Source organism: Tachypleus tridentatus, chromosome 13 (assembly GCF_004210375.1).
Source record: "Tachypleus tridentatus isolate NWPU-2018 chromosome 13, ASM421037v1, whole genome shotgun sequence".
In the NCBI taxonomy this organism is placed as follows: domain Eukaryota; kingdom Metazoa; phylum Arthropoda; class Merostomata; order Xiphosura; family Limulidae; genus Tachypleus; species Tachypleus tridentatus.
In genome coordinates, this window is record NC_134837.1 from 178,276,229 (window position 1) to 178,294,535 (window position 18,307).

An 18,307-nucleotide genomic window follows, 5' to 3' on the forward strand; every position below is an offset into this window, starting at 1 on the left:
AAGTCACGCGGTGCTTGAAGAAATAGATGATGACGTCAGGCGTGAACAAGAAGAAAAGCATCAGATGGTGATGAGTGGCTCACGGTATAGACATCGCACAGCCTAAAATAATGAAATGCGAGAAAAAAAAATTAAGCTAAAATTTTTCAAAGTTACTGTTTGTTTCAGTTGAAAAGTTTGCTGTTGATACTTTGTTTAAATGTTACTGTCTTCTCTGTGATTTTATATGTGGTATAATTATCAGGAGAATGCTTGTTGATGATGACTAATATTTCTGAATCTGTAAGTATTCCAAGTTGCTAGTTACACAAATCTAGAAATGACACATTGCAAACCCTCTCTGAGCAGACCCTAACAACGGTATGGCTTCACCTAATAAACGTCTCAACACTCATGTTTATTTCCGTCTGGACAGGTCTTCGCAGAGCAAGTCGGAAGGTAGTTTTAACACTTCTGGTTCGTCCTTCGAGTCTGAACGGTCAAGTAGCAACAAAGAAAAACCTTGGAACAAAGAGAACACGCCGATTCGCTCTGTCAGGCCGAACCAACTTCCAAACAGCCGGTCGACCAATATCGTCAAAGGTTACCGTGCTAGGCAGTGGATCCCAAACAACCGGTCATCAGATACTCCCGGAGAAAACCGTGTCAAACTACGGTTCACCGAACCTTCAGCCACCCGAAAAATGGGAAGAGAGCATTCCCGTCTCGACTTCGAAGACATCGATGCCGTCTGTCAAACACCTACCATGTTATCTCCTGATGAAAAGGGTGTACATGGACAATGGTATTGTGGTTTTTCTATAGACAAATCTGAGCAGCCTTATGCAGACTATTTGCAGCCCCTGAATCATTGGTCACTGCAAGTCGAGGAGACATCTTTGGAAGAAAAAACACTTGATCAAAGACGGACTAAGTCAGCACAAAACCGAACTCGAAGACCGATGGATGTGTCCGTAAAACCGAAAAGGCCGTCTTCTACTACTACTACAGGATCAAATGAAGCAACGGAATCGTCCAAACAGCAAGACTGCTTCATAATTCCTGCACATTTTATGCGGCGTTTCGTACCATTTGGAAAAGTAAGGGTCAATTTAATATGTATTTAAATGTTTAAACCTATTAGTTAATCACTCAGTGCACAACTCGTATGTAACTTTGATTTGTTGTGTTAATAAGAATGGAAGAGGAAAATATACTTGGCCTATTTCGACAAAATACTTTAATCTTATATTTGTAAATTAACTTTATCGTACTCAATATATTTCTAATAATTTAATTCTTAGATGGCCAGTTATATTTCGCTAGTCCTGTTGAAGACCTTTTTAATCTATTGTTTTCACAACATGATTATACGGAAACTTTCTGTGTGAATACCAATTGCTCAAGTGAATTAGTGGTATTATGTTACCATTATGCAAGTAATACATAAGTCTTATAGCTGTTCTGGGGATCACAGTGGCATCAGTTTCAATCACGACTATAAATTATAACCTTAAACTGTTTTATGATTCTTTCTTGTAAGAGTAATTTGTATTTTGAAGGCGGAGAACCCTTCAGGTTCTACGTAGTTGAGTTGTTAGTAATTTAAGATTCACCGCTCAAAGTAAGTTAGATAGAATCAATATAAATGCTAAAAACACTTAAGAAAATAAAAACGCAATAAATCTGTATGTTTTAAGTTCAAACTGTTCATCACATATTTTGTTCATTACAGAAACGTCTGGATATCTTATTAGGTTGTTTTTTGTTCAAAAATGATTAATCTTATATATTTAATGTTTTTCAGTATTCAAAAATTATGTCAGTGTATAAAAACATATTTAATTATTCATTATTACACAGCGAGGTAAGACAAACAGAAAGTTAATTTGGTTTATATTTGATAATTAAAACAAATCAAGCTACATTGATTAATTCTTACTTTTGCTATTGGTAGGTACGTCCTTTCTTCTAAGCGTATCGAGTCCTGTGGTTGTAGAAAGTAATGGCCCACTACACTTTGGGACCGTAAGTGCGTCACAAGCGTGATGGTAAAATTACAGTATTAAATTACTGTAACCCAAGGGTTAGAAATGGGTACAGTAGGCTGCATTCTTTCTCTTTATTCTATCATTTAAAAATTATGGGCGGCAAGAGCAGATAGGTGTGTAGCTATGAGTAAAAAATCCGAAACAAACTAAAATTAATATATATTTGATTTGGTAAGAAAAACCAAACACATGTTTAGTGATATTTTAATTATTAGTAAACAAATATTACTTGGAGCATTAAAACAAAACTGCTTTTCAGTAGAAATCAAAGGGTAAGAACAGAATTATTTCAAAATTCATTATATTAATGATACAATATATTGGCACTGTCACCATTGAATATACAATATTAGCAGAATTGGAAATACGTCATATCCATGACACAGGATACTTGTATTTATTATAGAGTTGGACGACAACGTGTGTAGGATGACCAAGGTACTCAATACGCATAATACAGATATATATGGTAAAAAATCAACTATCACGTAGAGTTTTACTTTGACAAATGGTTACCAATCACTTTCATTTGTTTTTCTGCCCAACAAGCTAAAATAAACCAAAAAAAACAAGACAAGAAACCATGGTTAGATATCAAACCACAAAGTGATCAACCAATCAAGACAAGAAACCATGCTTAGATATTTTACCACAAAGTGATCAACCAATCAAGACAAGAAACCATGCTTAGATATCAAACCACAAAGTGATCAACCAATCAAGACAAGAAACCATGCTCAGTTATCAAATCACAAAGTGATCAACCAATCAACCTGTTCATTTTTTTTGGTCCAGATAACTCTACAACTACGTTATCACTAACGTTAGTTTAACCCTAAATTCACATTTTATGTGTTTCTGGGCAGTGCACTAGTTGTAATAACTCGTAGTAACAAGAACAATCAGACAGACTACATACCCTCATCCTTCCTCAAAGTTTTGAACTTTTAGGTTTCAACGTGCCCCTGAAATTAGATCACCAATCTGACCACTTTTTATACAGTTATTATCAACAAACTGAACAAATCTGTTCGAAGTAATTCAGAATCTGGATCTGGATCCAGACCAAATTTGGGGGCGGGATCATTCTATGGGGGACACCGTATCTTCTGTAAAAAACAAATTCATATAAATCGGTGTATTATTTTTCGAGATACAGCATGGACATACAAACGTACATACGGGCCCAAATACAATACTCTCGTCTTCCGGGAGTGAGGGTGTTTTAAAAAAAATCATAATTCTAGTGTAACCGATTTTATCATTACCACTTGAAATTAGTTTTTTGTATGGAAATCTGGTGTTCTTTTAAAAACTTTAAAAAGCAGGATAAAACAGGAATTACTCGCCACTAACAGATAAACATTAAATGACTGTAACACGCTTTGTACACTATACAATCACTGTCTTTAGGGAGCCAAGTCCTTTATTATGCATGAGTGAAGGAGTAAAAAAAATCACTATACATGATACATTGAATCTACTAATTTTCGGTTAGGGGAAAAGACATTAAAGACAATTAACAAGAAGTATTTTGTACGGTAAAACAATGTAGGGACGGCAGTAACAAAAAAGAATACAAACAAAAATATAGGGTGATACAGCTATACTTAGATCATCCCTATGCAACGTTTAATATTAAAATTTACTGTTAAACTTTAAAATGCATACTTGACTTTAATATTACAACAGTTGTAAGTTATGTATTCACGACTGTTCGTATGCAGTTTGTTTATTATAATATCATCTGCATGTCAAGATTGGCATCAATGTAGTGTAACTAAGAACCTAGGACTTACGCACAAAATAATTGAGTCAAAACGTCCTGATTATCACAGACTTTGGTTACGTGATCCGTCGAATTGGCCGACCCGTAACTATTTCGTCCTCGTGCATTTTTAATATTGCGTTAAATTTTAATACTGAAAGTCGTGTACTGATAATTTTTGTCTAACTGTTCCATCCCTTTATTCTTGTTTGCATTATTTAGGGCATTGCCATCCCTACATTATTTTACATTTACATAATTATTTTAATTACTTATTAAACAGTATAATTGGTACTACCACCACTTTGTAGTGCATTTTATTATGATGCAACGCTGCCATTTCATCGTTTTGTCTTCATGAAATAACAATGAATTGTTATCTATATGTGGAAACGGAATTTACTGCATGAAAGATTTTTGTTTGTTGTTAGGCACAGAGTTACATAATGAGCTCTCTGAGCTCACAGCAAATATCAAGACACGATTTTTAGAATTATAAGTCTTCAGTTTTACCAGTGAGCCACCAGGGGTAAGCAAGAAAGGAAACCAAAACAATAACTTTCTGAAGAACAAAGTAGAAATGTAAAAACCTAAACAAAAGGAAGCATTAATTTTACAAAACAGAAAATGAAACACCGATGAGGCTAAATTAACATACAAGATAAAACTACAGAAGTGTGATTTGATATGATGAACTTTTTTATGCCAAGAGCTTGAAGTACGAAAGAAAATGATCACACAAACAAGAATCGTGAATCCAAACTAATATAAATGGTTCAAACTGGTCTTTAGCTTAATAATATTTATGTTTAATTTTAACGGAGTTCTTTTCAGCTACCATTCGTGCTTCTTGAGAATGAAATAATTTCAATTTATAATACATTTTCTAACATGTTCCTTTTTAAACAACGACCGTTTAAAAGCAAAGTTCCCCTATTGAACAGCGATAAGTTTACGGGCTTACAACACTAAATTCCCGGGCTCAATTCTCCGCTCTGGACACATTATTAACAGTGAGAAACAGCTTTTGTTGTTGTTGTTTTGAATTAAGCACAAAGCTACACAAGGGGCTATTTGTGCTCTGCCCACCACGGGTATCGAAACCCGGTTTTTAGCGTTGTAAGTCCGTAGACATACCGCTGAGCCACTGGGGAGCGAGAAACATCTTTAAGAGAAACGTTATTTAAGAAACAATTTTAAATGTACATACATTGAAACAAGCATAATTAAAAACATTTTAAGCTATTTAGAATTGTTTTGGTTGTTGTTAAGTGCGAAGCTACATAATGGATTATCTGGACTGTGCCCACCTTAGCTATTGAAACTTGATATTTAGCGTCGAAGCCTGAAGATTTGACGCTGTGGAAGTATTTTAGGAAAAACTAGGAGTTAACATTGAATTTAGTAATTAAAAAAATATTCATTAGCAAGTGATTGTTTTGTTTTTTTTTTTAATTTTGCGCAAAATTACACGAGGGTTATCTGCGCTAGCCGTCCCTAATTTAGCAGTGTAAGACTAAAGGGAAGGCAGCTAGTCATTACCATCCACCGCTACTCTTTTACTAACGAATAGTGGTATTGACGGTCACAGTATAACGCCCCCACGGTTGAAAAGGCGAGGATATTCGTTGTGACGGGGATTCGAACCCGCCACCCTCGGATTACGAGTGGAGTACCTTAAACACCTGGCCATGCCGGGTCCGCTAGCAACGGAAAAAATAACTTTAAAAATGAAAATTTAGATATAATATTTAAGATAATTGAATAAACAAATGATCTAAATATATAACATGCACTTTTACATAAATGTGCCATTTGTCTGTATACTCTCTTTGCTTAACCGTTAAGTGATTTTATTCTCTGCAAACGTCTTCAATAAACAAACAGCTGACGTCATATGTTGACATTTTAGAAGCTGTATTTAATTTTAAGTATCTATTGGCTTGTTTTAAGTTTCAAGCAAAATCTACGAGGGCTATCTGCGCTAGTCGTTTCTAATTTAGGAGTGTAAAACCAGAGAGAAGGCAGTGAGTAATCACGATCTATTGCCAACTCTCGGGCTACTCTTTTATCAACGAATAGTGGAATTGATCGCACATTATAACGCCCCCACGGCTGAAAGGGCGAGATTGTTTGGTGTGACGGGGATTTGAACCCGCGACCTTCAGATTACGTCCCGAGCCTTTCCATTTTAATAAACAAATAGCTAACATCACAAGCTAACGTTTCAGAAGCCATATTTAATTTGAATAAACAAACAGCTCATGTCACACGTTAAAAGTTTAGAAACCATATTTAGCCATATTTAATTTCAATAAATAAATAGGTAACGTCACGCGTTAATATTTTAGAAGCCACAATTAATGCACGTTATTTTTTAAACACCCTAAAACAGATTATGTTTAAACATATGATAAAATAATTATGGTTATGCAGTCGAAAGCGAAAAAGTAGTTTCCTAAAGCCACTTACAATAAAGAATGCATATACTCGAAGTTTCAAAAGGAAATATTCAATAAGTAAAAGAAGTCGAGACTGATAGACTGCTATTTGCTTAACACGACATTTTTGTAGGCCCCAGACGCGATGTGGCCTAATTCAGGTTTCGCCAAGAAACAAAACTTTGTTAACTTCTGGAATATTACAGTAAATTAAACCGATTAAGATCTAGGTTTTGTCTCAAATTTCCAATCGATTGTTTACCTAAGACAGCACTCTTGATGTAGTTTTACAAATGTTTGTCTTGTACAAAGTGGTCGAAAAGAATGACAGTAGTTTGTAGAAACGAATTTTATATTTTAATAAAGTAAAACAAAATTTGTATGATTTATGTACTAACGTTCTTCTATTTCTTTCTAAAAACAACTGTGAATCATGATAGAAGGATTTCAGTTTTCTTTTTTTCTGAATCTTTTGAGGACCAAAATCTTAAGTAATAATGTCAATAACGTATATGAATGTCACACTGCAGCAATGTGTGAAAATCAAATATTACAGATTTCTATCACATTGGAGTTGTGTCAGTAGAGGGTGTAAAAATCAAATATTATACATTTCTATCACATTTCAGAATTGCATGAAAATTAAGTATTACAGATTTTTATCACAATGGAGTAGTGTGTGAAAACTGAATATTAGAGATCTTTATCACACTGGAGTAGTGTAGTGTGTGAAATTTAAATATTACATATTTTTATCACAATGGAGTAGTGTGTAAAAATTAAATATTACATTTTTATCACACTGGTGTAGTGTGTGAAAATTAAATATTACAGATTTTTATTACACTAGAGTAGTGTGTGAAAATTAAATACTACATATTTTTATCACAATGGAGTAATGTGTGAAAATTAAATATTACCGATTTTTATCACAATGGAGAAGTGTGTGAAAATTAAATATTACAGACCTTTATCACACTGGAGTAGTGTGTGAAAATTAAATATTACAGGTTTTTATGACAATGGAGTAGTGTGTGGAAATTAAATATTACAGATCATTATCACACTGGAGTAGTGTGTGAAAATTAAATATTACAGATTTTTTATCACAATGGAGTAGTGTGTGAAAATTAAATATTACATATTTTTATCACACTGGAGTAGTGTGTGAAAATTAAATATTACAGGTTTTTATCACAATGGAGTAGTGTGTAAAAATTAAATATTACAGGTTTTTATGACAATGGAGTAGTGTGTGGAAATTAAATATTATAGATCATTATCACACTGGAGTAGTGTGTGAAAATTAAATATTACAGATTTTTATGACAATGGAGTAGTGTGTGGAAATTAAATATTACAGATCATTATCACACTGGAGTAGTGTGTGAAAATTAAATATTACAGATTTTTATGACAATGGAGTAGTGTGTGGAAATTAAATATTACAGATCATTATCACACTGGAGTAGTGTGTGAAAATTAAATATTACAGATTTTTTATCACAATGGAGTAGTGTGTGAAAATTAAATATTACATATTTTTATCACACTGGAGTAGTGTGTGAAAATTAAATATTACATATTTTTATCACACTGGAGTAGTGTGTGAAAATTAAATATTACAGGTTTTTATGACAATGGAGTAGTGTGTGGAAATTAAATATTATAGATCATTATCACACTGGAGTAGTGTGTGAAAATTAAATATTACAGATTTTTATTACAATGAAGTAGTGGGTGAAAATTAAATATTACAGATTTTTATCACACCGGAGTAGTGTGTGAAAATTAAATATTACATATTTTTATCACAATGGAGTAGTGTCAGTAGAGTGAGTGAAAAGTAAGTGTTATATATTTCTATTACATTGGAGTGGAGTCAGTAACACTTGTAAAACTTGAATATTTATTACACATTTATACTTACACCATATTAATGCCGTGCATCATCGATAATTGTCCCAGAGGTTTTATCTGGTGGGGCTCATCTCCTCGGGGTAGCTGTCCATAGTTTAACAGTGGAAGACTAGTAGGAAGGCAACTAGTTAACACTATTCGTATGCAACAAACTCTTAGGGTACTATTTTACCAGCGAATGCTGTGATTCATCGTTACATTATAATGCCTTCAGAGCTGAAAGGGCGAGAATTTTCGGTTACTGAGATTGGAACCTGCAACTAGCAGATTGTGTTTATATCGCTCTAATCACCAGATTATGTTCTTTTTCTAAAAGAATTTGTTCATGGCATGGTATACTTAAGAAGTGTGCTTTTAATATGGGGCTAATTTCTTGACATATTTCTTGCTATTTATCTTCACAGTCATCGGAATATAATTTACATTTAGAGGATCTTCATAATCATTTTTCTTGTTTTGTTTTCATATGTTTGAACTAGAAGTAGAAACGTTGCAACATGTCATAAAGATCTTTGCCACTGAAATGCAATATTTTGATGATCGTTTCTGGTTTATAACTACTTCTTAACTGACCTGTACAGAATGCTTTATGGTGGAGCTCTGAATTTCGGAGTTGATGAAGAGAGTTTAAATCTGTGTGGTGCTACAAAACACTTCTCCCTTCCACTTAAAACTATGGGTGCGTTATAAGAGTGTCAGTCAATAATTTAGTAGGATTAAAGTGATGTTTGTTGGATGCTGGTCAATAGTTTCAAAATAGGGACAGAAGCGAATAGTCATAGTAGCTTTGCCATAAATACGAATCATGCTCTATCAATCTATGAAATTTCCAATCACTTTACTTTACATAGTTACATTTAAATATTTTTCTAAGAAAGTTTAATTGTAATAATTTTTCTTGTATCGAAAATCACATAAAAGTATGATTTAACATAAAAAAGCATTTTAACATCAAACAAACTTGAAAAGGAATGTTTAAAATCGTTTCTTTGCACTACAATCTTTTGGCAGTAGTATAATGCTCTGCTAACAACTGTGTTACTAATACGTTCAACCACAGTAGCATCACGTAATGTGAAATCGTTAGATTTCACCAGATTTGGATTTGCAGTTTACAGTTAGAAGAGATTTATTTTATTTAGTTGAAGGTATTAAGGATTCTACTAGCTCACGAGATACTTGCTTCAAAATAGTTGTTGTTTCTTTATTTCCTAAGCAGAACATTTTGATGAAGTGAAATTAATGTTTCTTTATGTTCACCGTTTAGGGATGCCAGATCGGTAGCATGCCCTCTCAAGCTTTAAGCATGATTGAAGTGCAAGACCCCAAAATCTGCATAATTATAGACTTTGGAGAGAACGCGGCTTTTACCTCTCGTGTTCATTTCTCACGTGCTTCGAAGTTCGACACTCCCTCTCGAGATTGGATATCTACTCAGCTCGAGATGCAGAAGAAGAAATTCCGTTTGGTTCGAAAGTCACAAACCGCAACCGAAGGAATGCTCTTGATTAATGTGGAACGACACAGTAGGTGTTCCTAACAGTTATTATCCTTATGTCTTGTACTGATGGTGGTGGAAGGGGGGGTTTAGAGAACGAAGTAGCATTCAATAATGCATGTTTTTTAAATATTTGTTCGTATATTTTTAAATACTTTTTTCAACTATTTTGTTTACCTGCAAAACTTTGATCTTCATAAATGCCATTTAGCTGTTTTGATCAAACCACGTTCATGGGCAACGTTTAAAGAAATAACTTCTTACATATCTCTGGTTATTTTGCTTTGTACAGAAACATTAAAATCGTGAATATGTGAAAGTCTCTTAAAGAAACCACACTGTTAGAACGAGGCTATACGCTTTACTAAATGGCAATATACCTGTTTAAAAATATATAAACAAATACAAAACCTATTTTTAAGAATTTTCTGTTAGAACTACCAGAGGTACCTGGGTATTTCTCATATCACACCATACAACTGAAATTTTAGGAAAGAATAATTTAATGAAACTAATATTGTTGTATTTTAAAACTTCCAGATGTCACTAATAATATAAAAGAATATCTAAGTATCTTAAATAATTTACCATGAAAATTATATACACACATAAATTATATACATACATAAATTATACACATACATAAATTCGTATTAAATAGAATACAGTTTTTCATGGATACAATTCGTGAGAGAAAAGGAATTTAAAAACAAGTAAACAAGATTACCTAGCATTTAAAAACTATTAAATAGTTTGAATCTTAAAAATTATCTACATGTTTAAGGATCTTTGAATCTCAGTCACATAAATTCATCTTAATTACAAGTAAATAACACAACTGTGAACTCCAGAGAGCCTTTCAATGTTTTTTATTTCTTCAACGTTCCGGTTTTACGCCTTTATTAGAACCACGAACCAACTTGTAGGTTCTTTGCAGTTTCCGGCCCTTTTATTTATTTATAACTATATGTACTATGCTCCAGTTGATAATTGCCCACAGTGGCTCCAACGGCTTACAACTTTAAGAAAAATTAGGTTTCGATACTCGTGGTGGACACGGCACAGAAGCCCAATGTGTAGCTTTGTGCTTAACAATAAACAAACAATAAATTAAATTCATCTTATTGGTTTTTATAGTTAAGGTGCAAAGATGTATCGAGAGTAATATTGTAAAGTCAATATTAGATTATATTCTGAATATCAAATGCTTAAGGAGATTGTATAGGGAACGTAATAAATAGTATACGTTGTGGGAAAATACATTATATATTCTTATAATAATACAGTTTGTTCGGGTATATTTTGATTTATAATCGAGCAAGAAGAATATTGATAAAATATGAAAGCAACAAAAACTTCGAAATATTGCAGTTTGTATTAGTAAAGTGTATTAAAATATGTGATATAAAACTTTAGTGAAGATGAAAGATAGATTGATTAAAGGTCCGCCCTCTTTACGGTCAATATGAATATCATACAACACAATTGAAATCTGAGTAATGAATAAATCAATTATAATAATTATTATAATAGTGGTTTTGTTTAACACGTGTCCATACCTATTTGTTTCCCGGTGGGGCAGCGATAGGTCTAAGGACCTACAACGCTAAGATCTATGGTTCGATTCACTGCTGTGAACACAACAATTAACTCAAAGTGTTTTTTTATTTAAAAACAAGCAAACAAATCATAAATGTTTACGGTTATATACGGTGTATATGATTAAGTATTTAGAGATGGTATACTGCGAGAGTCTGTAGTACCAGTTGTTTATTAACCTTTGTTTTCTGAGTAAATTGTACGCGTTTAATAAAATTTATCTTAGAAAATGTGGACGAATTCTGCCGCAGTCATTAAATAACAGTTGATGAATATTTTGTGGACTTTCGATTTTCTAATTTAAATCTCTCTGTTGCAATTTTTTAATTTCGTTTCATGCCTCTAGGTGTCGTGTGTCATTTTTGAATTACGCAACTCTTTGTTTTATGTCATGACTTTAGGCTGATATATGATATATTTCTATATGTGAATATTCAACTAATTATTTTGGTTTTATACCAGGCCAGTTTCCGTTCATGACTTACTTGGTGTTGAATAAAAATCACAACGATCCAAAACGTCTAACTGATCAGCTTGAAGAAAGCTTTTTAACATCAGAGAACCACGAACAACTACAACATTTAGGTAAGTTAACAAAGAAGTGTAGTGGATTTAAGATAATATTTATAAGTGAAAAGACCTAGTTTTAACTAACTCTAGGGTAATTGTATTGATATTAATAGAAATCTAAGTCTATTTTTGGAAGTAAAATGGGTTCACTTTCAGGATTAAAAAGTGAACTAAGAAAAACAACATCCATATAACTGCTATAAAATACTTTCCTTTTTTTTCAAGTTAATCTCAAGTCTTAATCGAAGGTGAGAGAAACTAAGTGTATGGTGTAAATATTTGTTTACTGGATGTCAAAATTTGGGTCACAAAGTGGACACTTCCCTTTGACGAAATATTCGTTAGTCGGTACACGAATTTTATAATTTGTTAAGCACTGTGCTCGTTAACTTTGTATGTTACGTTTGTGGACAGAAGTATATTTTAATAACCCAATGTGAAGTATTCAGAACTTGGACTATTATTCTATGTATGTATTAGGCGTTCATCCTGTAATTAGTTCCATTACCATGTAAAGTGTCATACAGTATATCATAAAGGTAATAAAAGATTCAACTCAGTATGTCATAAAGGTAATAAAAGTGTCATCCAGTATATCATAAAGGTAATAAAAGAGAAGTTTTATTTATTTAAAATCATCGATGTACATGGAAAACCTACCGCTGAGGCGTTTTCATTGGAATATTTTTTTTTAATACGAAGATGTTTGGTATATTTATGAAACTTTCTAATCGTATATTTATTAATTCAAATTTGCAAAGTTACTAATTTCGGTTCAACATCAAGTGAGATTTAATAAACCTGTATCTAGAGTCACAACAATGTTTTCAATTAATATAGTGTTCATTAATACGCATTGTATCTCAGAACGGCTGGTATGGGTATTATCACTTTTATTAGTAAGCAGAGAACAACGTTTTGACCTTCCTAGGTCATCTTCAAGTTAAGAAAGGTAGAAACGTTGTTCTCTGCTTACCAATACAAGTGATAATACCCAGACCAGCCGCTCTGAGATGCATTTTTATTTCAAGTGGGTTTCTCGTCATCAAGAATTAATACGCATCGTTTCTGTCATATATGATTTGTATGCATCCGCTATGCCCTGGAAATTTCTAGGTCAGATTTACATTTTATCAATTTTAATGTATAAAACGAGAGTGCATGTGAATTTATATTGTGAAAGCATACATAACTGTGTCAAAAACGCTTCGCGTTAAACGAGCCTTGATGAGATTTCGAGTTCAACCGCAATGTCCAAAACCGCTCAAATCTTCACACACAGTTACATACATAACCATAAAGTACTGGCAGTATGCAGACTAAACAAATTCGTAATGTGTCCGGAAGGTCGACTAGACGACGACTGTGTACGTATAAAACTGATTCAGTCAGCCACATTTCAGCCATGTACGTAGAAAACTGTTTTGATATTACATACTGAACCCTCTGAATATATACATTATTTGTACTTCGAATGTATGTGTGTGGGGGGCGAGAGAAAACATCGAACGTTTAAAACATAGTTTAGTTGTAGTCATGGTAATGCTTGAAGCATTGTTACTCGTAAATGGGGCTCGGCATGGCCAAATGGTTAAGGCACTCGAGTCGTAATTTGAGGGTCGCAGGGTCGAATTCCTGTCGCACCAAACATGCTCGCCTTTTCAGCCGTGGGGGCGTTATAATGTTACTGTCAATTCTCTTATTCGTTGGTAAAAGAGTAGCCCAAGAACTGGCGGTGGGTGGTGATGACTAGCTGCCTTCCCTCTAGTCTTTGCTAAATTAGGGACGGCTAGCCCAGATAGCCCTCTTGTAGCTTCGTGCGAAATTCAAAAACAAACAAACTTATAAATGGAAGGTGAAGTACTTGTTTTCGGCAAGACTATTTCAGTCATTGTTTTACACCATCATGTCCCAACGCGTCTTTTTTCACTGCGTGGATATCAATCGATATGTTTGACAAAACCATTTTGCAAATGGATTATTTTCTTGTTCTTCCATCTCTTAATTTGGGAAACACGACTCCTACAAAATATCATAATCAAACTGTAACCACCAGAGACATTTAGTCTCTGTCCACCGTAGGAAATACGAATCCCGGATTTTAGCGTTTTAAGACAAAAGTATACAAACCAATTTGATAAGCCACAAAAATGGATGCCCGTGTTCTACTCATCACGAGTATGGAAACCCGGTTTCTAGCAGTATAAGTCCGCACGCTGTGCCACTGGGGGGGGGGGGGGCTTTATTCAGTAACGCAGTTATGTAGGCTTATAAAATTACACGAAATAGCTTTTTGACCAGAGAATATGTATTTAATGCATATTGCTTTAGTTCAGGGGTTCCCAACCGGTGGGTCGCGACCCCCCAAGGGGTCGCGAAGCCTTGGCAGGGGAGTCGCGTAGCCATGTTAGAAGTAGATTGGGATAACATTAATTTTATTTCATCAATTACATTTTCATGCTCTTACATTTTTTGTTTCGGTGCAAAGCAAAACGTGTGTTACGTTAGTTCAATGTCATTAGGTGATATTATGGGTGTACGTATGCGTGCTTGTGAGTGAATGTGCCTGTGTATGTGTCTGCAACTGTATGTATGTGTGTACTAGTGAGTAGCGAGTATGTGAGTGCACGCGCATGTACGTATGTTTGTGTGTCTGTTTAGTTGTGATTAAGTGTGTGTGTGCTCGCTGTCGATACGTGAGTCACATGTCCGTTGCTGATTGGTGGATGACGAATCGCGCGACTGGCCACGCTCCCATCATTACTCTACCTGCACCCTCCACAAGTAGTCAGTGTAAGATATACAGTTGCCAAAGCGTTCATTATTCAACATTTTTATTTTATTTTAACAAGGAGATAAGTAAGCAGTAGAGGTGAGTTGTGTCCATGGCTAAACGGCGCAGATACTCAAAATGCTACCTCAACATTGGCTTCACCACTGTGCTCGCCAACGACGGCATCGAGAAACCACAGTGTGTTTTGTGCCATGCTGTCCTGAGTGCAGAGTCAATGAAACCATCAAAACTCAAGCGTCATCTCGAGACGAAACATCCAGAACACGCAAAGAAGGGTTTGGATTTCTTCAAACGGCATGAACGGTGTCTTAAAAGCCAAAGAATCGATAGAAGTGGGTCGTTTCAGCAGCAGAGTGCAGCCGTAGTGGAAGTTTCATATGAGATTGCATTCGAAATTGCTAAACAAAAAAAGCCTCACACGATTTGAGAAACACTTCTTAAACCCTGCATGATGAAAGCAGTAAATCTTATTCTTGGAGAAGCCAGTGCAAAGAAGATGCAGCAAGTATCCCTGTCAAATAATACTATACAGAGGCGCATTTCTAAAATGTCTATGGATGTGAAGGAACAGGTTTTGATTGAAATCAAGGGTTCCCCTTTGTTCTCCTTTCAGATCGACGAGTCATCAGATGTAAGTTCATGTTCTCAGTTGCTTATCTTCGTGAGATACATTAATTCAGGTGACATCAAAGACGAATTCTTATTCTGCAGTGCACTTGAAACCACAACAAAAGCTGATGATGTCATGGAAAAAGTTTCAACTTTCTTTCAAGACGAAGATCTTCAATGGGAAAATGTGTGTGGGGTTTGTACGGATGGAGCACCGGCTATGCTTGGATCGAAATCAGTATTCCAGTCGAGAGTGAAGAAGCTAGCACCTCAAGCAAAGGGCATCCACTGCATGATTCACCGATATGCTCTCGCCAGTAAGATTCTCCCTGCTTCTCTGCAGGAAGTGCTTGAATCTGTAATCAAAATTGTAAATTATGTGAAGACTCAAGCACTCAACACTCGCCTATTCAACGAACTATGCAAAGACATGAATGCTGACCACGAAGTCCTTCTCTTCTACACAGCAGTACGTTGGTTGTCGAAAGGAAACGTTATTAATCATGTCTTTGAAATTAAAGATGAAATAAAGCTATTCCTGGAGACTCAAGAAAGGAAAGATCTTGTTGTTCACTTCGAAGATGAAGCATGGAATAAAAGGGTTGCGTACCTAGCCGACATTTTTTGACCAGCTGAACAAGCTCAATTTGAAGCTTCAAGGAAGGGAAACACATGTTCTCCTTTTTCAAGATAGTCTTCGGGCCTTTGTTTCCAAACTGCAGAACTGGCGTCGGAAAACCAATCTTGGAAACATTGCTATGTTTGAAAAACTTTGTGGAGTGACGGATGAGTCTCAGATCCAACTGGATCAGTTCCTCAAGGATGAGATTACCGAACATCTTCAGTCTCTAGAAAAGGAAGTCGAGCGTTACTTCCCTGAGCTATCACAGGAACAGGAGGCCCTGGTAAGGAACCCATTTTGTACTGAACTTGATGTATCCAGCATCCCAGATGATATCCAAGATGAATTTCTGGATCTAAGGAACGACTCTTCAGCTCGTGATCTCTTCAAGGTGAAATCCGTGACTCAGTTCTGGTGCGCTATGTATCAGTCATACTCCAAAGTCAGCATGATAGCTTTACGTGTCCTTGTTCCATTTGCTTCTACCTACTTGTGTGAGGCAGGATTTTCCACTCTTGTCAATATAAAAACAAAGAATAGGAACAGATTGGATGTTGGAGATGACATGAGACTTGCTCTAACAAACGCTCGGCCACGAATTTCAAAGCTTGCTGCTGAAATGCAACATCAGGCATCTCACTAGCTTGGTTGGATAGCTGTTCAAACCTATGTTAATATTATTTTAAGAAATATATGTTCTTTTTGTGAATTCAGGTTGGACCAATGTGATTTAATTTGCTAATAAATAATTACAGAATTTTAAAATATTTTTTAGATGTTTCTTTCCCTCTCCTTCACAAAAAATAAAAGAAAAATTAAGCTGCTGATAGTAAGCCCTAAGTAGGGGGTCACATGGGTTTCAAACTTTTAGGTAAGGGGTCGCGAGTGCCAAAAGGTTGGGAACCTGTGCTTTAGGTAAATATTCAGTAACAGGGTTACAATGAAAAATCGAAACACATTTGAAACTGCTTTAGTTCTTATCATGTAATTTATAAAGATGACAAATTAAAAATAACCACTAAAGAAACGCGAAGTTATTTAAATTGAAGGATCTGGGAATGACAAAATCAAATCGTAACAAAAAAAAAACTCTAACGAACAAGAAGCTAACAAGAAGAAGATTTGTAAACTTAGAAATGTACAAAGAAAAACTTACATCATATTAACACGAAATTATCATGAGCTACGATAGTGGTTCATAATAGGGATCGCACAGAAAGTTACTCAAAATACTACTATGACACTCGGGCAAAAACCATTTTAAAAAGGAGTCTTATTCTTGAAAAACTCTCTAAACCTTCTTTATGAATAATTAAGACCACCCAAACATTGACGAGAAACCGAATAAGCGATTTCACGATTGTAGTCAAAATCAAAATTTGCCAACTTGTTGATATTCTTGTTAATGTTTTTGCTTCACAAGCCTATAAAACTATCTGGGCATTTTGCATCAAAACTTAGACAGATATACTATACGAAGTACTGCGAATGTCCATGCCCTATTTAAAAATTTATTGTTTTTCACTGAAAGTTGATTTATGTGGTTATAAATACATGATAGATGCGATGTTGTTCAGAGTGGCTGCTTTTGTACTCGACGCGTGTTCAACGTGTGTTTACACGAAAGCTCAAGCACGAAGCCACCTGGCCCAGTAAATAATTACTTTAAAAGACACAAAACTTTATTTAAAGCGATATTCAGACGTATTTGTTTTATTTGAAAAGGCTGCTTTTCTACTAGTAAAAGTTTATACGTACTTAGTGGGGATGTTATCTTACTCTAAGCTTAGAGTTGCCCATCGCTATGCATTATAAAAGCCAACATACAAGATAAATAAAAATTCAGAATTTAAAATCTGCAAATAAAGATCACAAAAAAGCAATAAAGCTGGAGGTTTACTGCTGAAAATTTGCTCAAGATACAAATCTATATTATGACTTCACTATAAAATTATTGCAGGTGATTTTAATGTAGTGTGTGATTGAAGAGAAATTTTGCAAAAACTGAAAAGTAGCTTTAAATTTAATTCGACCTCGGGTGTTTTCCCGGAGTGCGTGTGAGTTAGAAACTACAACTCGTGCATCTTCTACGGCATTAAATGGAAACTTCTACTAAAAGACTCCCGATTTCGCTATTGTTCATCGTTACTCGAGTTTGCTATCTCTACGTGGATTTCCGCGACTATATTTCAGCACGTTTTTAACAATGGACGATTGCCATAGCAGATTTTCCTACTCAGAAGGGGGTAGTAATTTTCTTACTGTTTTTTATGCTTAGCTGAAATGATTATTGCGTATTTAGTATTTATTATCAGCGCGTATAGCATTATTTCATATGGCTATTGATATTTTTAAATAGTTGGTGTTAAGGTAGTGGCTGTTAATGTTGTTGATAATTGGCGACTTACAATAAGTGTGAGGCTATCGTATATTTTGTATGCATTGCTTGTGTTGCT

The 18,307-nt window shown here is 34.7% G+C and overlaps 1 protein-coding gene across 6 annotated transcripts in view; it reads left to right on the forward strand.

The window, feature by feature from the left end:
- LOC143239680 (uncharacterized) overlaps window positions 1-18,307 on the forward strand; it is an 89,320-nt gene that overhangs the window by 60,831 nt on the left and 10,182 nt on the right. For all 6 annotated transcript variants that reach the window (XM_076481038.1, XM_076481039.1, XM_076481040.1 and 3 more), the window contains 3 exons: window positions 416-1,079; window positions 9,427-9,685; window positions 11,719-11,841. In XM_076481038.1, the coding sequence (XP_076337153.1) occupies window positions 416-1,079; window positions 9,427-9,685; window positions 11,719-11,841 (1,046 nt within the window). The remainder of the gene's footprint in view (window positions 1-415; window positions 1,080-9,426; window positions 9,686-11,718; window positions 11,842-18,307) is intronic.